General features: G+C 53.8%; 1 protein-coding gene across 2 annotated transcripts in view; it reads left to right on the top strand.

Annotated features, from left to right (window-relative positions):
- Positions 1-737: 737 nt before the first annotated feature.
- The window catches only part of FLT1 (fms related receptor tyrosine kinase 1), a 179,182-nt gene continuing 158,073 nt past the window's right edge, over positions 738-21,846 (top strand). The window contains exon 1 of one of the 2 annotated variants that reach the window (XM_075562804.1): positions 738-1,010. In XM_075562804.1, coding sequence (XP_075418919.1) covers positions 947-1,010 — 64 coding nt within the window. In that variant the 5' untranslated portion in view covers positions 738-946. The remainder of the gene's footprint in view (positions 1,011-21,846) is intronic. The other variant, XM_075562805.1, reaches the window with a different exon arrangement.

Genomic DNA, 21,846 nt, shown 5'->3' with positions numbered 1-21,846 from the left:
GACCGACAGTCCGAGGCGCCCCTCCTGCGTACAGAGCCTGCGTCCCGCGAGAAGACGCCTCAGCCCGAATGTAATTTTCGGGATTAAAGTTCAAGGGTTAGCCCTTGAACACATAGCAGTTGGTGTCTGGGCTGGGGTCCGTAAGAAGGTATCAGCCCTTGTTTTGCTTCCAGGAAGCCCGGGGAGGAGGAAATGACTTGGGTGGTGGCATCTTGGCGGCCGAAAAAGATACAGACGCGCCGCCCCTAGGGAGCCCTAGTCCCCTCAGGTCGCCTCCCAGCGCCCCGGGCCAAGTGCCCGGTGCGGAGGGAGTGTCTCGGGCTGGGCCTTAGCGGGTGGGGAGCTGGAGGGGCCGAGAGGTCCGCAGCACCAGAGCGGGAAGGGCGGTGAGCGCTCCTGGCGCCCCGACACCGGTGCGCAGAGGTCCCCTGCAGTGACTTGTGGGGCGCCGCTCTGCCTTTCCTCCCTCCCCGCTCCGGGCAGCCCCCAAGCTGAGTAAGCCAGGAGGAGGGAGCCCTGAAGGATTTCCTGCGACGATGGCGAGGGGGGGGGGGTTGTGCTCCGCCGGTCACCCCGCCCCGGGCCCTGGGCACCCGCCCCTCGGCGGAGCCGTCGGGAAGCGGTGGGGGAGGAAGACAAGGATAGGTGGGAGGCGGATGAGGGGTGGGGGACCCCTTGACGTCACGGGAGGAGGTGCCAGGAGGAAGTGGGCCGGGGAAAGGTTATAAGCCGCCCAGCCGCTTCAAGTCCAGGTCCTCAGCAGGCTTGGGAAAGCGCGGCGGCCACTCCTCCCGGCGGCGGCGGCGGCGACAGAGGCAGCGGCAGCGACAGCTACAGGGTTCCAGGCTCCGCGGCGAGGAATACCCGCGAAGGGGGTTTGGTGCCTGCTGGAGCGGCGGCGACAGGCGCTCTGGGCGCCGGGAGAGCAGGCCGCAGCGCGCTCACCATGGGCAGCTGCTGGGACCCCGCGGTCCTGCTATGCGCGCTGCTCGGCGGGTTGCTTCTCGCAGGTGAGCCGCGCCGGGGCCTGGGACAGGGAATCGGGACCGGGCGCCGGGGACAAGAGACAAGGCCCCCGGGGAGGCTGCAGCCCGAGCGCGGGCTGCGGGCCACTGGGGCGCCGGACCGCGGCGGAACCGCTTGCGGTCGCTCGGAGCAGAGCCCCGCGGGCCTGGGCGCTCGCTCACCGGCCGCTGGCGCCGCGTCAGGACCCGCCGGGGCCGGTCTTCACTGAGGGCTAGCCGCGTCGGGTTCCTCTCCCAGCCCGAGCTCCGCGGAGACTCAGAGGAGCTGGGAGCGCCGCGCGCCCGAACGCCGGAGCTGCGGGGCCGGCATCGCCCAGGACTTCAGCCTGTAGAGAAGGAAGGCGGAGCCGACTTGGAGCAGGAGCGTCGCCAGCGGGGTCCAAGAGGACCCCAGGAGCGGGCACGCGCTGCCACCCCTCGCCCCACTGCGAGCCCTGAGCCCGCGGACCCTGGGAACCCCGGACAGTGCCTCTCCTAGCCACCGCCGAGCCGAGCGCGCTGCGCGCAGCTGGTGGGTGGGGTAAAGTCGCTGCCCGGAGCCCGAGGACGCGCGGTGCCGTAAAGTCGCCCGAGTGCGTGGCCAGGGCTGCAGAGACTGAGAGTCCTTTAGGCTCCGGAATTGCGTGCCCAGAAGGGGCAGGTAAGCTGGACCCCAAACTGCGGTCCGCTCCGTAGCAGAGGCGGTCCGTCCAGGCGACCCCGAGAACCCTCGGAGCCTGGGAGCGCAGAGAGACCGCGAGCCGTTCGCGCGGAGGTCGCCTCTCCGAGAGGTCAGCGCTCTGGGAAGATTTAGGAGCCCGCATTCGCCCCCTCTGTCCAGGGCAACAGCCTGCTGATCCCCAGTACCCTGGGCGCAGTCAGATGACACAAGCGCCTTTTTGTAAGCATCTCAGAGAAAAACGTCAAAACCCAGAAACGTCAAAGGGAAAAAAACCCACCAATTCTTGCCACGTTTCCCATGAGGGAAATCAGTAGAGTTAAGCGTATTTCGAAAAACGAACGAACGAAAACAGAGACACAAAACTTGTAAAACCAGTCGTTGTTGATCGGTTTCCATCCAGACGGTTCCGACTTTTGGCGACTCCATGCGCAAGCCTAGAAGACTGGTGGCGGGGAGCATGGCGACTCAGCGCGAGCCTGTAAAGGGGACGGCGTCCAACAGCGCCGGAGGGTTTCCGAGGCTGAAACCGTTCAATAGTGGTTCTCAAAGAATCGTTTCAACTGATCCCCATAAAATCGGGAAACTGCGTCCAGGGGTGAAGTCTCGCTAGCGATATGAACTGAAGTGTTGTCATGTCTGTGTCCCAGCTTGCGTTTGTTTTGTTCTGAAACTCACCGAAATGGAATTACGAAGGAATCCAATAATTTGCCCAAGCTGCCTCCCGCAGGTATAGGTAAATTCATGTGAATTCCGGAGCGGGCATGAGGGAAGCATGTTTTTTTTTAAATTTACCTGCTTCGCAGAATAAAGTGAAAATTGTACTTGTCTAGGAGGTTTTTTTTTTTTGCTATTGGTTTCTTTCTTCCCTGGAGGTTCTGTGTCGACGCCGGGAAATGCATTTCTATTTTCTCTTTCTGAGGCCGGTTTTTCAAAAGTAGTCTTGCCCTCATTCTCGAAAGGCGCATGCTTTGGTTCTCGTTTTCCCGATGTGGACCATCTTTATTCACTCAACTTTAAACGTGTTCTGCCGATACTGCTCAGTCTCAAAAAAAGGGAAAGGTGGTTGACTTCAGTCAGGTACCTGTTGTTCGGTTTGGAAGCGGCAGAAGTTTAACCAAGGCGTGGGTGGGCGCCGCTTGGGCTTTTCGCCACGGTTCTTTTTTGACTGAAGTGGGGGCAAGATTTCAAAGAATCTTGCGCGCTTTTGTGATTCAGTAAAATGCATGTGTGTGTTTCGGGCAGCCTGGGGGCCCTCCACCTCCCAGGTGATAGCCCTTCCCCCCAACCCCAACCCCCCGGGGGAGGGGGCATCGCCAAGTCTGACCTTTGCAAAGTCGGCCGCGGTTTCCCGGAGGGCCGCCCGACTATGGAATGCCTCGGGTGTCGCCAAACCTTAGTCATCTCTGTTGTGCCTGCGCCTTTCAGCCTGGGGGAGGGCTGCTTCCCCAGAGAAGGCGGCCGGTCCACAGAGGAGCCCAGCCTCCGCCCACTGGACCCGGAGGGGTATGCCGGCCGCCTTTTGGGGGGCCTCCTCTCTGCGCGCTAAATCCTACAAACGCGTTAGCATCTTTGTACGTTTTAAAGATCGTGTGCCTGCGCGCGCTCTATCTAGCGGGACGCGGAGGTGTGGAACGACCCCCAGATTCAGGAATACTCATAAAGGATGATCCCTATAAAGAGTGGACGGGCATTCTTCCAGCTGCCCCGGGGAGGTGCGCTGATCGCTTAGTGGCCACTAACTACAAGGGCAGCAGTCCACGCCACCAGCCGCTGCTGGGAGAAAGAGACGAGGTTTTCTACTCTTGTAAAATCCTGGAGAGGAAGTGCCGCCCTGTCCTATAGGCTGTACCCAGGGTACCCGAGTCAAGGGAGTGAGATAGCCTGGGGAAATTCTAAAACATGCCAATAATTCAGATCCTTCCAAGGCCTCTCTCTCCAGTCTCGTCCTCTATGCAGACTGCCAGCGGTCCTGCATACCCCCCACCCTCCATGCCAACGTCTCATTTTTCTTACTTTAAAAGGCCTGAGTAGAGCCGGAGGATCCCCCCACCCCACCACACACACACACACACACACACACACACACACACTGCGCTATTTTCTGTCTGTTGTCATACCCGGTTTATTGGTGTAACTAATCCATCTGGAGGCTGTGAATTTTCTGAGGGAAGTTCTCATCAGGAGTCACATCAGAAGTGTGCCCCAGAGAGCACCCATTTGGGACAGTGAACCCCTTCTCTCCCAAGAGCCATTTATGAAGCCACACTTCATGGTATTTTATTTTTCAATTGCCCACTGGAGGTGGTCCTTATTTCCCAGCGTTGGCAGTCTGCGTAACTTCCCAATAGGAACAGTGCCGATGGATTCTGCACCGGCTCAATGTTTCCTTTATCAAAATGGAGCGCCGAGAGCTCAGTTCCTTGTTAGCTTTCTTTCCTCAACATTATTCTGTGATCGGCCACCCAGTTTCCTTTCTAGTGACCCGGGAGAGTTTTCTTTTTCAGAAGTTAGGATAGATGATTGAATTTCAAGGCCCTGGTGGTGCAAAGGTGAAGCACTCAGCTGCTAGCCTAGAGGTCAGCAGTTCAAATCCACAGCCTGCCCTCCAAAGAAAGAGGCATTGGCTCCCCTAAGGATGACAGCTTTGGAAACCCACACGGGCGGTTCTACTCTGTCCCACAGGTCTGCTGTGAGCTGGAAACCATTCCAAGGCACTGGATTAATTTGATTTAAAAAGAACCTTAAAGAGTTCTGGGTTTAGGGAGGGGAGTACTAAATTATTGACATTCCATTTAGCTTTGCACCTACTTTATGTAAGAAACAAATCCAAACAATCCCCTTCTTTTGTATTTCCCAAAGTTAGCAAGACATCTCTGAACCTACTTAGAAGGTATATAAGATAAGTCTAGAGTGCTGTACTGAAAAAAAAAAGGTTTTATATAGACACTTCTCCACCCCTCCCCTCCCCCCAAAGTTCAAGTCCTTAAAGAAGACCTGTCTTAGTGGCATGGTGTTTGCTCACTGGGCTGCTAGCCAGTTCAACACCCTAAAGAGTTACATTCTTGGAAACTCGCAGGGGCTGTTTCTGCCCTGCCCTGCCCCATAGGGTTGCCACGAGTCAGAAGTGACTCCGTGGCAGTGAGTTTGGGTTTGCCATCTAGACACTAGCAGACGTTGTCTTGGGAAGTTCAGCATCTGGATTTGTCACCATAAGCAAGTATGGAGACAGGTTCGATGCTCCTGTCATGTTTCGTGCTGTGCTGGGCACTGTGCTGGGTGAACGGAGAGCTTGTCTTGGTGCCGGGAGTTTTACCTGGAAAGCTTGCTCTCGTGCTAAGCACAACCCGTGCATCAGGCTCTTGCTGTGGCAAAGTTAGGCATACCTTTGGGATATCAAGTGAATATCATTAACTTTCTAGCGTATTGGTCATGGTAGGGTAGTAGGTAATTTGAAATAACACCAGGTGAGAGAGAGGCACTTTTTTTTTTTTCCCCACAAAGAACAAATGTGTACATCACTGTGAGTAGTTACAAAGCCGTGGTGATGCAGTGGGGAATTGCTTGGCTCTGAGTCCAAAGATCAGGGGTCCCACCTACCCACCTGCTCTGGGGGCAGAAAAGGCCTGTCGCTGGAGCCCTGTAAAAATTGCTATTGTGGTTGGGGGCCAGTGAGTCCGCTTCAATGCCCAGCAGCCACGAGCACAACAGAACAAAACACTGCCTGGTCCCGCACCGTCCGCCGTTACTGTGTTTGAGCCCATTGTTGCAGCCACTGTGTCCATCCATCTGGTCCAGGGTCTTCCTCTCCTTCGCTGCTCAGATACTTTCCCACGTATGATGTCCTTCTCTGAGGACTGGCCCCTCTTCATAGCATGTCCACAAAATGTGAGCTCTAGAGGTCACCTAGGGGACCCTTCTGCTCAGTCCAATAAGATCTGTGAGTCGGAACCGACTGAACAGCACACACCAGCCGCCACCAGCAGTTAGAAGCAGGAAAACATCTGTTGTTTTGGGTTTACGAAACCACACAGAACAGAACACTCTATTCCTGCCCAGTGGCCTTCAGAGGCTGCAGACACAGTCTCCTGACAGTTGCTTTCCGGGATCCTGTAGACTCCTCACATGTGAAGTGACTGGCCTTTATGTCCGGTGGCACAGTGAGTTACATGTGAAGCTACTAAGGGAGGTCAGCACGGTGAAATCACAAGCTGCTCCCTGGGAGAAAGAAGAAGCGGTCGGAAACCCATAAAGATTCACAGCCTGGGAAATCCACAGGGGTAGTTAGTTCTACTCTGTCCTAGGAGGTCGAGATGGGGCAGGGTGGATCCGATGGCAGTGAGTGTGGAGCTTGTTCTTGAAGTTGCCCTCCTGAAGTGGTCACTGAAGAGATGGGTGCTATAGCTACGTGTGGTGAAGAAATCACATCCTGGCTATCAGAAAGAATCAGCATCTGTGGTCTTAAAAGCTTGTCTTAATACAGGCAGCTATCTAAGTGGGGTGTTAGCTAAATCTACACAGAAGGAGGAAGGAACACTGTAGCCCGTGTGATCCGAGGCTTGAAATAATAATCCAAGATCAGAGGAGGGAACTGCATTAGAGCTTCAATTCTGAGCACTTTGTTTGCAGAAGGCAATGGAGGACAGTAAAAGTCCAAAAGCCATCAGAACACCCCACCCACCCACCCCCACCCCGGGATTTAGCCTCCACTGGATTCCTTCAGGCTATTAACCAGTGGAGTGAGGAGTCTTAACCACAGGCAGAGTACACTGGAAAGTCCAAGAATGGTGATGCAGTTAGGTTAAAATTTTAACAGCTTTTCATTTGTTTTCCCTTTTGACCCATTGTTCCTTTGTTCTCATTTCTATGATCTTCTGCTTTTTCTTGGACTGAGGTTTTTCTGTGGTTTGTTTTTTTCCCATTGTTGGGAGTTTTTGTATGATTTCCTTGATATGAAATCCAGGATACGTAAATCCATAGAGACACAGTTCCTTAGGGTTGTGGCAGGAGAGGTTGAGGGGTTCTGAGGAACTAGTGATAATGGGTACAAGCATGAAGAATACATTCTAAGATTGATTGCAGTGCTAACGGCACGCCTATAAACCACTGAATTGCATGATGCGTGAACTACATGCCAATAAGCCCGTTAGAAAATAAAATATCAGACTGAGGGAAGCAAAGGAACTGGGGAGCCTGGGGCTGGGGTCACCGGGGGGGGGGGGGGGGGGCAGGGCTTAGAGGAAAGCTCTGGCTGAGCTTGTGGCTGCAGGGGGCGGTTCATTAAGGAAATGGTTCCATTGAGGCTGCTGAAGAGAGTACACTCCGTTTCCTGCATTGCTGCTGGGCCGGATGTGGGGAGCAGTCAAGAATTCCTGAGGATTTCCCACCAGTCTTGGTAAACCTTGAGCTCCAAAAGCCAGTGTGTGTTCCTGCCCCTTCCCTGGGTGCTGTGCATGCCCCTGGTGAGACCTCACAGGCATTCACACCCTGGAGGGGCAAGACGGCCCCTCACAGAGCCAACCTCCTGGACGCAGACGCTGTTTTCTCCTCGGTTTCCCCAGCTCCGGCTCCGGTTCCGCCGAGGGCCGCTCCTGCAGCTGTCCAATGGCCTTGCCGAAGGGTTAGCATTTCCTTCGGAACTCCCGCCAACTCTTCCAAACATGCTTTCTTGGTGAAAAGCAAGATCTTCAGGTTGCTCTTCCGCAGCAACAGTTTGGGTTTGAACCTGCAACCTTTCAGGCCAGTGGGCAAATCATTTTGCACCCTTCAGGCACTTTAAAGTGGAGCCCTGGAGGCCTAGTAGTTACCAGTTGATTTGCTAACTGCAAGGTCAGTAGTTCTAAACCACCAGCAGTCATCCCAAGGGAGAGAGATGAGGCTTTCTGCTCCAGTCAAGATTTACAGTCTCGGGCAGGTCTACTTTTGTCCTACAGGCTCTCTGTGAGTGAGTACCTACCTACTCTTTGGCAGTGAGTTTTAAGGGATGCTGTTGTGTCGATTCTCACACCTGGCGCCCCCTGGAGGCAGAGTACAACTTCCTTTAAGGCTTTGTTTCCAGAAGCAAGGAACCAGCTTTTCTGCTGGGCAGCTGGTGGGTGGGGGTGGGCGGAACTGGTGGCAGGGCAGTTGGTGATTCGAACCCAACCACCGCTTGCAGGGAGAAAGATGAGGCTGTTTGTTTCTGTAAAGAGTTACAGGCTCAGAACCCCACAGGGACAGGGGCTCTGTCCTGCTGGGTCTCTATGGCTTGGGATAGACCCCACAGCAGGAAGTTTTTGTTGAAAGCTGCTGGCGGGGGTGGGGCTGGGGTGGGGGGACTGTGTTCAAATGGACAGCTTTTCGGTCAGCAACTGAGCAGTGAACCAATATGTCACCGACCCACTGTCATCGAGAGGATTCCCATCCACGGGGACCCTACGGGACAGAGTAAAACCGCTCCTGTGGGTTTCCAAAATTGAACTCTTTACAGGATGAGGGGCAGCCCCATCTCTGTCCCAAGGAGCGAAGGGTGGTTTCAGATTGCTGACCATGAGGTTAGCAGCCCAACGCATAACCACGACCCTTATTTTAAAATTAAGACGATCAAAATTATGATTGCTTAAGGTCTTGGTGACTTGGGACCCTCCTCTGGGCAGTGGGCTGTGCACTGAGAGATTTGGTTAAAGCTAAGTGTTTCCGGGGAACGTGTCTTTTGAAATGCCGTGGTCTTCATGTGGGAACGGCATGGTGGCATGAAGAAGCACCCTAGCAGGGAGGCACAGTGGGTTATGCGTTGGGCTGCTAAACACAAGGTCAGAGGTTGGATACCAACCAGCTGCTGTGCGGGAGAAAGATGGGGCTTTGTACCCCCATGAAGAGTATCCCCCCCCCCCCATACGCAGCTGGTTCTGCCATTTTGGGTCAAGAACGATTTCATGGCAGTGAGTTTGGGGTGGGGGCGGGGTTTGGGCAGCTGCTATACCTGAGAGGTGTGTAAAGATGGCCCAGGCCTGGGTCATTCTCCAGCCTGCCTCTATGAGTTAGGACCCACTCAATGACCCCAGGACTCCCCCACCCCTCCCTCAAGCCCCCCAAACACTGCCAGCATTTGCTGATATGTCTGTGTCTTCCTCTGGGAAGGAAGATCTTCTCTCAGATTTCTGTATGGTCTTGAAACTTAGCTGCGTGGCTGGCCTGGTTGGTCCTAGTCCACAAGTGTTGGGACGTGTGAATGAGAGTGGCTGAGCCTATAATCACAAGGTGATGCAAGTGACCTGCGCACTCTGCTGCCACCTGAGAGACGGGCTGGCGATTCAAGTCCCTCTGGAGGCTCTGCAGAAGACAGGCCCAGTGACTGACTTCTGAAAACACCCGTCATGGGAAACCCCTTGAAGCATGCACGGGGCTCTTCTTTGGCACACGTGGCCACGCCACAAGTCGGAGCCAACTTCACAGCAACCAGAGAGCCTCTGTCCTGGGGAGGAGCGGCCAGAAGGAGGGCATCAGTTGTGATCCTCAACTTTGGGAGCCAAACACACACAGCCAGTCAGACTCCCCTGCTGCCGGGCGTGGACCCCGGGCTCAGCCAGCGTTGAGAGTCAGTGGTGCCCCCAGAGTTCACAGCTAAAGGCTTAGCTGCAGACGCTCCCGTGGGTCCCAGGATCGAGTAGGCAGAATCCTGGGATGAGGGCCTTGGCGTGCTCCCCAATCCTTAGTCAGCTCCAAGCCACGGCGGCCTCCTGTGTGACAGAGGGGACTGATTCTTTCCAATGAGGGTCGCCAGGCCTTCCTTTGGTGTTGCTGGGTGTACTTGCACTCCCCACCTTGTGGTGAGCCTCTGAGCACATGAGCGGCCTGCAAGACTCGGTGGCTCACTCTGGGACACAGCCAGAAAAGCGACAACAGTTGAAAGCAACTCGTGGCAAGTGTGTGTGTGTGTGAGTTTCCTGTGGAGTTAATGGCCAGGCCTTCCTTCTGAGGTGCCTTTGCGTGGGTTGGAATAACCCACCGTTGCATCCATGGTCTGGCACCTACCCCCCTGCACTACCAGGGGCATCCTCCGTGCTACCCAAGTTGCTTGCTGTGTGACTCTGACTCGCTGCGACGCTATAGGACAGGGCAGAACCGCTTCCTAGAGCTTCCGAGGCTGCTCTGTGTGAACTTTGTGATACACGAGGTTGTCACGAACTGGAACTGCAAGTTGTCATTGTCCTGAGGAGTCCGGGTGGTGTTGTGGGTTACATGTTGGGTTCCTAACCACAAACGAGGTCGGCAGTTCAAAACCAGCAGCCGCTCTGCAGAAGGAAGAGGAGGTGTTCTACTCTCTAAAGTGTTTCAGTCTCGGGAACCCGCATGAGTAGTCCCACCCTGCCCTGTCGTGTCACTGTGAGCTGGAATCTGCCTGATGGCAGTGAGTCTAGGGTTGGGTGCGGTTCCCATTGTCATGGTGAGGGGCTGTCAAGGCAATTCTAACACAAAGTAACCTGGAAGACAGAGTACACTGTCCTGAGAGTGGAAGCAAGAATTTAGGTAAAAGGCATCTCAAGCCTGCCGTGCCGAGTTATCAGGCTGCGTCACTAACAATAGACTGTGTTTGTGGATCCTATTTCCAGATGAATCCCTGTTCACTTCACCAAAAAAATAAAACACAGAGCAGCCCTGTCTGGCAGACCTGAAATATGTCAGCCTCACCCTGGTGGTGCAGAGGTCAGCAATTCGAAGCCACCAGCTGGAGAAAGAGGAGGTTTTCTGCTCCTGTCAAGAGGGTTTACAGCCTGGGTAACCCAGAGAGGGCAGTTCTACGCTGTCCTACGGGGTGACTGAGCCCACTCAAAGTCCACTCGATGCCAGAGAGATTAAAAAGCTGATGTTCTAGAAAGCTGATGTTCGGGCAAGCAGAGCCTTTGGCTCTCCTCCCCCTCCCCCTCCCCCTAATCATTATCCAAAGGACTCTCCCTGGCAGAGCCACACTCCCCTGGGGCTCCAAAGAGGCCGAGCTTAGGGGGGAGGCGGGGGAATGAGGAGCAACTTCATCAAGCCTCCAACACCTCTGTGAAGCCAAGTGTTCTACATTTCATCTTGCATATTTCACAGGCATGCCTGCATCCGTGTCCGTGTGTGTGTTGAAGCCCAGCTTCTCCCAAGGGCCTTCAGTGGAAAACACAAAAAGGAAGGTTAAGATCACGGAATTCCCCCTGACACAAACTCTTTGTCCTGGCCTCGAACTGGGAAAACCTGGCTCCTGTGAGGGTCTTCTTGCCTTGACAATGCCTCTGTCCTGATAGGGAATGACCTGTGTGTCCGCTGGGGGTTGGAGGGGACGATGGTGATTCATTCTAGAGGAGAATGGGGTGGGGTTGGTCCCGTCATCCTCCAGATAGTCCTGAGGGAGAGCAGCGGCTAGTGGGGAGTGCGCCGGGCAAGGTATGCGTTTCCTGCTATTGAGGGGAAAAAAGAGGGAGCCCTAGCTCTGGGCCCAAACCACACCTTCCTTGGCATTTTTCCCACGTGAAGATAGTCCGCCCTGCTGTCTGCCCTCTGCACGGCCAGTCGGAATGAAGTCTTGTAACGTCCAAGCGCTTGCCTTGAGCTCTGGGCGACTCTAAGCCGTGTGTCTGTGTGTGTGTGTGTGTGTGTGTGTGTGTGTCAGGCTGGCTCAGGGAGCGCCTTCCGCAACAGAGCAGTCTGTCAGGTGGGAGGTGGAGTTTGGGGAGAAAGGTGGCTTCTGGCTGGCGGGAGGGAGACTTCACTAAGCAGCCCTCCAAACCAGGATGTCACGCACCTGGAAGCTGGGCCTGGGTTTGGGTCACTGGGAGAGTAGGCATTCGATCACAGGCCTGCTAATAAAGAGGATGCACCCTGGCTACCCCCGATTACCCCCCCCACCCCAAAGACGGTGCCAAGTGAGCCCCCAGCATGATGCCAAAGACACACTCCCCTCATAAACGGTGACAGGAGGAAGGTCAGTGTCGTCCCCCTTGGTCTTTTTTCCTGGAAAACATTTTCAATCACACAGATCTTTGCCCCACCCTCACCAAGCTTAAAGGACGCCGGTGGCTCAGTGGTTACACATTGGGCAGTTGTCTGCTCGAAACCACCAGGGGCTCCTCAGGAGGAAGGCAGGCAGGACTTTCCCCTCGCCCTCCGGAACCCACAGGGGCCGTTCTGCCATGGCCTCTGGGTGGCTGTGGGCCGGCCTGGGCTCAGTGGACAGCTCCGAGTCTGGGATAAAGCCTAGGGCGCAAGCAAACGCAACAGCAGCCAGTGAAGAGCTCCTGGGTTTCGAGGTGAAGCGAGTGATGTATCTGTGGATGAAGACTGCTCCCTCGTGGTCGTGACTTCTGGATTGCTGACCGTGACCTTGCGGCGTTCTCTGGGCCAGTGGCCTCAAAGGCCTTCCGTGGATTTTGTTGACCGAAAATGGAAAGAGAAAGCCTCCCATCTGTGAAGGACCCCTGCCAGCGGCGTGGCCACTTGTTGGGCTGCTTGCTGTGAGGTCTGAAGTTCGGGACCACGCCCTCGCTCCTTGGAAGAAACCCGACTCACAGTCTGCGAGTGGACGGGACCCGGAGCCACCCCACAAGACAGGCTAGACCTGCGCCCTGTGAGCCTCGGAGACGTCACTCTGTACGGTGTAGAAAGCCGCCTCTTTCTGTCACCGAGCGGCTCGGGGTGGAACTGCTGACGCTTCTGATCACAGCCCAGAGCTTCTGGGAAGGGGGAAACCAGACCCATTGCCATTGAGGCGACCGTGCCGGGGTTCCGAGGCAGTATGTCTGTACAGGAGCGGACAGCCTCCTCTTTCTCCTGCAGAACTGCCAGCCCACTGCGGCCCCAGGCACCACGCCACATTCAGAGTAAGCAGGAGGTCCACAGCGCACATTCTCCATCACAGCAGACCAGGTGACGGTTATGCTAAACGACACATTTGTGGAGCTGCCACCTAACAGCCAGAAGTCACCGCGTCTGCCCAGCGCTCTGTCCGCTGGCCGGGTGCAACACCTAGAGCTGTAGGGGCACGCAAGCCCAGTTCTCCCGGGTCCTAGTGCCGCGGCGCACAGAAGCACAAGCACGCATGCGCCTGGAAGCCCGGCGCTCCCTGCCCCCCCTCTCCCCGTCAATTTCTGTACGCCCTGGGCCCCGCCCCAGCTAGAACTGGAAAATGATTTCCCACACCCACAGAGACAAGAGAATCCGGGCAGGTTGTGCCTTGATACTTTTAAAAAATAAATATCGTTTTATTGACAACGTGGTTCACATATCATACACTTCTGTAGTTCAGTCATATTAAAAAGAATTGTACAGTCATCTCCACAGTCAGTTCCAGAACATTTTCTTACCTCTTTATAGTTCTTATTAGCTTCCCTTTTCCCGCATGCCCCTAAGAAAGCCCTAATCCAGTTACTGTCTCTCTAGCTTCGCTCATCCTGGTCTGCATATACTGGAAAACATACCCCCGCCCCCAAAGAAAGTAAGAAAGACCAACAACACTGACTAAGTAAACCAGGGAAAAACCCAATCGGGAAAACAGCAGGGGGTATTAAAACTGGAACAAATTCAAGATGTGAGCCTTAATTCTTTAGGTTTTTCCTTCATTTCAGGCCAATTGTTTGGGGAGGGGGATGGGAGGTTGGGGGAGCACATTCTTTCCTTCAGTTAAAATCAAGGCTAATTGGAGACTCCAGCTCTGGTGCTACTGCAGAAAGTTCCAGGGCCTCAACAGTGGCTCTTGGATGCTGGGCGGTCGATTCTGATTCAGGTCACCCTGTGTGACAGGGCAGGGCTGTCCCATAGGGCTTCCTATACTGTCCTCTTTAAGGGGCAAGATCACTAGGGCTTTCTCCTGCGGAGCCACTGAGGGGAGGGGGGATCGAACTTGGGACCTTTTGGTTAGCAGCCGAGTGCTGAAGCATTTAGCATGGCGGTGTCGCGGGCTATGCAGTGAGCTAACCACCAGCCGCTCTTGCAGAGAAAGACGAGGCTGGCTGCTCCGTAAAGAGTAGTTTGCTGGGAAACCCACAAGGGCCATCCTACCCTGTCCTCCAGGGTCACTGTGAGTCCACATTGGTTCGATGGCGGTGAGTTTGTTTTGACAGTGAGCTGCTACGGGGGCCTGGTGGTGCAGTGGGTGAATTTCTGGACCGCTAGCTGTGTGGTCAGCAGTCTACATTCACCAATGACTCCGTGGGAGAAAGAGGAGGCTGTGGGCTCCAGGAAAGGGCGACAGCCTCAGAAACAAACCCACAGGGCCACTTCTCCCCTGTCCTCCAGGGACCCTGCGAGCGGAATTGACCTTGATGGCTGTGAGTCTGTTTTTATTTGTCCTGTTGGCAGAGGGAACATGGACTCTGGCCTTCCTTCACCATCCTGGAATTGAGCCTGACAGGTGTATGATATAAAATGCTCTTCGTGAAAGGCCTAAGGAGCCTCGGCGGCAGAATGGGGTAACTGTTGGTCTGCTAACCACAAGGTTAGGAGATCAAAATCACCATCTGCTCTGTGGGAGAAAGTTAAGACTTTCTACTCCTATAAAGAGTTATAGTCTAAAACCCACAGGGGAAGTTCTACAATGTACCATAGGGTTGCGGAGAGTGAGTTGGAATTGACTCGATGGCAGTGAGCTTGGTGTTTGGGTTTCCACGGAAGTCTTAAATCGTACAGTCTCATGAGTCTTGCCCTCAGCGCCCCTAGAGGACAGAGTGGAACTGCCCCCTAGGTTTCTGAGACCGTGCGTCTTTACAGAAGCACACTGCCTCAACAGCTAGAGCAGCTGGTGGGCTCAAACCACAGACCTCTGGGTGAGCATGCCAGTGCTTAACTCAGTGTGCCACCAGTACACCGAGGGAAGGCTAAGCGAGGGGTGTAGTCTTCGGTCGATGCAGGACCGCAAAGCAAGGCAGGGAGTTTTATAACGCCCCATTATCCGATCCACACGTTTCTGGAACTACTACAAGGCCCAGCGCTGACGGCAGAGAACTCATTCTTTATTATATACCAGACTAGCTCGCCTAGGAATCACCCCTGGTCTCCCCTGTGGCCGCATTCCTCACCTTTCCCCCAGCCCTTGCCACCAGCCCAGAGGAGTCTGATTTAAGCTGTGGTCCATGACATCTTTAAATGAAACTCCATCTTTTGAAATATGTTTCATTAACCTCTCACAACCTTCGTCAAAGGCTCGCGGTCTGAGACTCAGGTTTTAGAAACATGAAACTCAGGGATCTATATTTAGACAAAGAGGTAATTTCTCATATAGGATTATGTGTGGCCGAGAAACCTTCGCCTGCCAAAACAAACACAGATGGGTCGCATCTGAAAGACCCCTCATCCTCAGAGCCTCGTTAAAAACGAATATCCATTAGAAATCAGTGTGACATACTTCTCTGACTTCTTGCTGTGGGTTCGGGGGTGGCAGGGGGGAGGGTGTGCACAGTGCAGCAGGTCACACGCCTTGTTTCAGTTCATCCACGCTGTCCCTCAATATATCACTGCTTTCTCCACTTCCTCCCTGCACTTCCTATTTCCCTTCCTCCTCCCTTCTCACATTGGTCCTTGTGTTCCTATCGCCCTTTCGATCTCAGATGGTTGATGAGTCTACGGGGTGTGTACCTCCCTGACACTGAGGTTCCCCTTCTAGACCTGTCGTCTACTGTTCATCTACTGTCAGGCTAGTCCTAGACATGAAGGGTGACTAAGGGCCAAGATTTTGTTGGCTCTGTCCATCTCGATTTCGGCTCCACATGTGCACTCTCCCCAGGACGCCAGGGGCTTCGAATAGGATCCCTTTGCAGAGCAGATGGCAGCTATAGCTGGGGACCATCTAGTTCTTCCGATCTCAGACAGCAATAGTGTATTAGTTGAAGAATAAACACCATCGGGCCTATTCGTAGAGCTTAAGGAGCATTTCCAAGCAACACTCAATGTCTTAAAACTGCAACTTCAGTGGTTAACATCCAAAAGGGACAATTAGAAGTGATTTGAAATGGGCACCCAACTAAATGGAAAAGGTTGTAACTTAGGGGAAATGGCAAGTACATTGCAAATAATTTCGTGAGACCTTCCCTACCTGGTGTGATGTCACCACACAGGAGTGGAGAACGATGCGTACTCCAGCTTCCCCTTAGAGAAGCCTGGTGTGTGAAGTTTAACATGAATGCCCCCCCCCCCCCGTGACTGGGGGAGGGGGGACTGCAAAATGTTTGTGAGAAAACTCTGTGACTTTTTCTTTCCATTTCCCATTTGCTTTTTGAAAGCCCCTCCTCCTATGTGGCTATGTAGGAGCCAGCCCTGGTCTAAGCATTCACCAGAACTCTGTGATGAATTCAGCCGTAAGGTGATAACAGCTTTATTGAGGTAGGATCCAAATGCTCTGGGGACCATCTCTAGAGAAGGACACTGTGCTCGGGAAAGGAGAGGGTCAGGGACAAAGCGGGAGCCCTTCCCCTCAAGGAGGTGGGGTGACAGAAACAGTGGCTGTGACCACAGATCAGGTGCAGCAATGGCGGCAAGGATGGCACAGGACCTGGTAGCAGCGTTTCCTTCTGTTGTCCGTGGGTCGTGATGAGTCAGAACCCGCTGGGGGGCACCTACCAGCCACCACACGGCCCCTTGTGAAGGATGTGAATCAGTGGGTTTAGGTAGGCTCCCAGGGCGCTGCATTCATCACCGCAGTCTGATCGGAGCCCCTTTTTAATCACCCCAGAAAGAAAGTCGCCGCTCATTAGCAGCTGGTTCCTCTTCCCCTTTTCTCATGATTCCTGGAAACCACGTAGTGTGTTCTCTGAGGATCACTGACTTCCGGCTGACACATCAAAGCCCGTCCACGTTGGAGCAGGAATCCGTCCTTGACTGTTTGTTCGTTGTCCAACGACAGTCGATGGTGCGGAGTGACCATGTGTTGCTTACCCAGCGGTTGGGTTGATGGGCGTTTGGGGTGTTTCCACGTTTTGACGATTGAGGGATTGTCTTCCCAGGAGCCTTTGTGTGGGGACAGATTTCACTGTGCTCTCCTGAGTGTGGGACAGACAGGGGATCGCTGGATTCATGTGTGACCGGACCAATTTCCCCATACCTTCCCCAACACCCTGACTCGGCAGCCCTACAGGACAGAGCAGGGCTCCCCCGCGGGGTTCCCCAGGCTGTCTTCTCTACGGAAGCGAACTGCCACATCTTTCCTCCATAGAGCAGCTGGTGGGTTTGAACTGCTGGACTCTCGATTAACAGCCTTGAGCTTCCACCGCTGCGTCACTGGGGCTCCTGCTAGCTGTCCTAACCAGTGTGAGACAGCATCTTGTTTGCATTTCCCTGGTGGCTCATGGTGTTGAGCTCTTTTTCAGGTGCTTACTGGCCATTGGAGGAGCCCTGGTGGTGCAGTGGTTACTTGTTGGGTTGCCCAACACAAGGTCAGCAGTTCAAAACCACCAGCTGCTCCTCTGGAGAGAGTTTTGGTCTCGGTAACTCACAAGGGCAGTTCTACTCTGTCCCATGGGGGCCTCTGCCGAATCATGGCAGTGAGTTTGGCTTGATTTATTGGCTGTTGGCATCTCTTCTTTGGAGAAATGCCCCATTACATTGCATCGGCCCATCCCATTTTTTAACCAGATCGCTTGTCCCGCTAACACACGGACTTGGGATTCGGTGGCAAATGAACCTGAATTTTTATGTAGCCATCCACTCACTTGTCCTTCTGAAGTCAGAGGACACTCCACTTTGACTCATGCGTTTATTAGGGGAGTTGACAAACCAGAACTGGAAAACACTGAAGAGAGTGTTTTCTCCACCGCAGGGAACCCAGCCTGATGGGGTGGGGGGCGGTGTGTGGCCTTGCAGAGCCTGCTTTTTCTACCTTAAGTTTGGCGTGTGGAGAGAGAGGGAATTCTTGTCCAAGAGTCAGAAAGCCCCCTTCTCCGTGTCCCCCCAGCTGGCAGCGAAGACGGAAGTGGTGAAGACAATATATTCCCAAAGAGAGCAGTGTGATCATCGGCATAGAATGGGAGTTGGCACCGGGGGCTGTGCTTTTGTACAGATGTTTCACCCACACATCCTGATCTTAAGATTTTCTAACAAAGGAGTGCGTGACACGGCTCCTGCCCAGGGTCTGAGTGGAGCCTTTTGTTGTCTCTTGTCAAATACTAATTTCTATGACACGAGGACACCTGTTTGCCGCGACTCATTGTAGCTGCTTTGTCAGCAATGACCACTCAGTCCACCAGTGGCAGGGGAGGGGCGGGGGGCGGTCAAATGAATTCTTTGCAACCAGACTTCTAAGCAACTGAGGAAATGGGGTGGAAGGCACATATGACTTCCTCTGGTGATACCAGAGGGGAGGAGACTTCAACACCACCCCGGCCCACAACCGATCACCACCAGGCAGAGGTCCTACCTGCCCTCCACACTCCAGTTCTTTGTTAACCCCATTCTGATACCAACCATCCTTCCCTCCGGCACTCTCTACTTCTCTGCTGGGTTCTGCCACGGAGGCCACGACCACACAGAACTCCCAGACAACGCTCGTGGCTGTGAGGGAGGGTTGATGAGGGGAGTGAACAAAACACAATCGGAAAACACTGCTGATACGGTGTTTCCTCCACAGCAGCCCCGCTTCCAGCCAGCAGCTACATCTCTCTGGTCCTCAGCCTCACGGTCCCATGGCCCCTTGGCCTCTGCCTTGTTCTGTGGACTGGGGAAACCCCATGCTGCCTCGGGATCTCCGTGCAGTTCCTCTGCTCTGTCCAGTGGTCTTGCTGCGGCCCCCTCTGGGCCTGCGCAACCTCCCGCCATTCAGACAGGGAGCTTCTTTCTTGGTGGTCACGGGATTTTCTTTCTTTCTGCTTCTGGGATTGCTCTTGTATACATCCCCCCCAAAACCCAAAACTCACTGCCATCGAGTCAATTCTGCATCAGAGTGAACCTGTAGGACAGGGTAGAACTGCCCCTGTGGGTTTCCAGGATTGTAACCCTTTCCAGGAAGGGAAAGCCTCATCTTTCTCCCTGATGGCTTCCAACTGCTGACCTTGGAGAGTTAGCAGCCCAGGGTGCCTTTTGTTTCTATTGGTTTTCCTGTGAAAAAGTGCAGCCTGGGTACCCCTGCTCATCTTTATGAGATACGAGCAGCGATGGCCACAAAGTGTCAAGTTTCTTCGCTTTAACCCAGGACTCTATCTTGCTTCCTCCTTCCAAGGGCAAGATTAACAGATGTCCACGGAGACCACGTGCACTTTGACACAGGGCTTCCTGAGCGCTTTCCACCCTTCTAAAGCCCCCAGAACTTGTTTTCATCTCTCCTTTCCTGCAGTCGCTGTGGTCCGATGCTCTGTCCGACGACAGAAAGGGGGTGCACAGAGAAGAATGGGTGGTCCAAAATGGGTAACGCCTTTGGCTACTATCCCAAAGGCTGGAGGTGAGGGTTCACCCTGAGGCATCTCCGAAGAAAGACCTGGTGAACTGGTTCTGACACACTTCAGCCCCTCCGGACCCGTAGGAGTTCATTTCTACAGCACCACACTTGGGCAGGAAGCAACTGGGTAGGAAATGAGTGGCGTCCACACAGAGAACCTCTCTCACTGGGCTTAGTTGCTCTATAACCTGGAGATGTTAGTGGGTTATGCACTGGGTTGCTACCACAAGGTCAGCAGTTTGAATGCATAAGCCACTCCTTGAGAGACAGATGAAGAGTTTTGGGTTTTTTTTGCTCTGGAAAGTTTCAGCCTCGGGTTGAGTGGGAAGCAAGTCAGTGGCCATGGGTTCGGATGGAGGTTCTGGTTAGTGATTCAAAGAGCCATGGTTGGTGCAGTGGTTGAGCACTTGACTACTAACCAAAACGTGATCAGTTCAAACCCACCCGGTGGCTCTTTGGGAGAACGACCTGGTGGCTTGCTTCTGTAAAGATGGCGGCCTGGGAACACCCTATGGGGGCAGTTCTACTGTCACATGGGGCTCTGTGAGTGGGGATCCCCGGGGCAGCACCAACAACAGCAGGAAGAGCAGGAGGTGGGGGGAGAAGGGGCAGGGCCAGAGTGGAGGGGTGGAGGCTGAGGTCTGTCTTGATTCGTCAATGAGAGCATGCGGGACGACTGGCCTCTAGCGCATTGCCCCGCGTCCGGCGAGGAGCGGCAGGAATGGAAGGTCAGAGAGCCAAGCCCATCTCGCCCAGCCCCGCGTTTACAGACACGAGAACTCGGCTCCAGACAGAGAAGTTCGAGGCCACCTCGTTTGCCAGGAGGATGAATGCCTTCGCTTATTTGATGGCTTCACCGCCGCTGTCCCCACGGTTAAGCTGGTCAGATGCCGTGGACAAGTGGGAGAGCCCGTCCCGTCTAGAATGGTGACACAGCTGGTGGAGGGCGACCCAAGCAGCTTTAGACAGCGGTTGGACTGGGACTGGGCATGTGGCGATTCTATAATTAGCTTCCCGAGGAGGAAACTAGTTCGGTTTGGGGAAATGAATCACTCAAAATAGCACGGCTTCGTCAATGGCTGACCTGGGTCTGGAACCTGGGAAGAGGAGGGTACTTCCATTTATTATCAGACCTAAATAGGGATATCCCTGGAAGGCGTATGGCCGGAATCCTCCTTGGAAGCCAGGGCAGCAAGACTTGGGCTGACAGATTCTGGACCTGTGGTCAGGAGGGACCAGTCCCTGGAGAAAGGACATCATGCCTGGTCAAAAGAGGAAGACTGTCAAGGAGATGGATGGACACAGTGTCTTCGCCCTCCCTCCATCATCTTGGACATTACCTTCTTCTCCTTCATTCCAGTTCCATGCTTTTTAATTCATAAAGAAAAGTCGGATGGGCACATAGCAAGGCATCCCAGGCTGGTAGACCAGGTCTGAAGGATCTTGTGGTTGGCACTCAGGCTTAAGCCCGAGAGTTTATACGGGGCAGTAGTTCAGTGCTCAAGGGCTTACTGAAGGCCAGCTGTTTGAACCTACCCAGCAGTGTGGTCGAAGAAAGGCCTGGCATCTGTCCCTGTGAAGATTACAGCATGAGAAGCCCTCTGGGCAATTCTAGGCTGTCACACAGGGTCACTGGGAGTCAAAATCAGCCACCACCAAGAAGTAATTATTGGTGGCATAGTGGTTTGCTGCACTGGGCTGTTAACCTCAAGGTTAGCAGTTTAAAACCACCGGCCACTTTGAGGGAGAAAGCTGGGCTTTCTACTCCCAGAAAGAGTTACCATCTCTGAATGAGGGGCCGTGCAGAGTGAAGACCCAAAGCCCATCTATAGGCAACTGGACATCCTCTTATAGAAGGGCTTCAGGGAGGAGACAGCCAGTCAGGGTGCAGTACAGCACCGATAAAACATACAACTTTCCTCTAGTTCTTTAATGCTTCCTTCCCACCCACCCCCACCCCCCGCCACTATCATGAACCCAATTCTACCTTACAAATCCGGCTAGACCAGTGGATGTACATTGGTACAGATCAGAACTGGAAACACAGGGAACCCAGGCCAAATAGACCCCTCAGGACCAATAATGAGAGTAGCAATACCAGGAGGGTAAGAGGAAGGTGGGGGGCGAAAGGGGAGACTTGATCATAAGGATCTATCTATAACCCCCCTCCCTGGGGGATGAACAACAGAAAGTGAAGGGAGTCATCGGACAGTGTAAGACATGAAAAATAATAATTTATAAATTATCAAGGGTTCGTGAGGAGGGGACGGAGAGGGAAAGGAAAAAATGAGGAGCTGATACCAAGGGCTCAAGTGGAAGGCAAATGTTTTGAGAATGATGATGGCAACAAATGTACAAATGTGCTTGACACAATGGATGTAGTATGGATTGTGATAAGAGTTGTACGAGCCCCCAATAAAACGATTAAAAGAAAAAAGTCACCATCTTAGAAACGGCCAGGGCCAATTCTACCCTGTCCTTAGGGCCACATAAGCCAGCATCGACCGGACGCAGGGATTTGGTTTAGTTCATAGTCTAAATATGATTGCAATTTGAGCCATGAGTGAATCGATTCACATTCTAAGTGACTGGGTTTTGGGATATTGTCTTGGTCACTAAAGAGCCCTAGCAATGCTGTCGGGTAAGCGTTGGGCTGCACAAGGTCGGCAGTTCTAATCCACCAGCCACTCCTTGGGAGAAGATGAGGCTGCAAAGATTTACAGCCCCAGAAACCCAATCTAGGGCTTGATTTGGGCTTGGCTCTCCATCTCTCTGTGTAAAGGGCTATAGAG

This window comes from Tenrec ecaudatus, chromosome 11 (assembly GCF_050624435.1).
Source record: "Tenrec ecaudatus isolate mTenEca1 chromosome 11, mTenEca1.hap1, whole genome shotgun sequence".
Taxonomy (NCBI): Eukaryota; Metazoa; Chordata; class Mammalia; order Afrosoricida; family Tenrecidae; genus Tenrec; species Tenrec ecaudatus.
The sequence above is the reverse complement of the archived record's forward strand: the minus strand, read 5'-3'. Positions and strand labels throughout refer to the sequence as shown.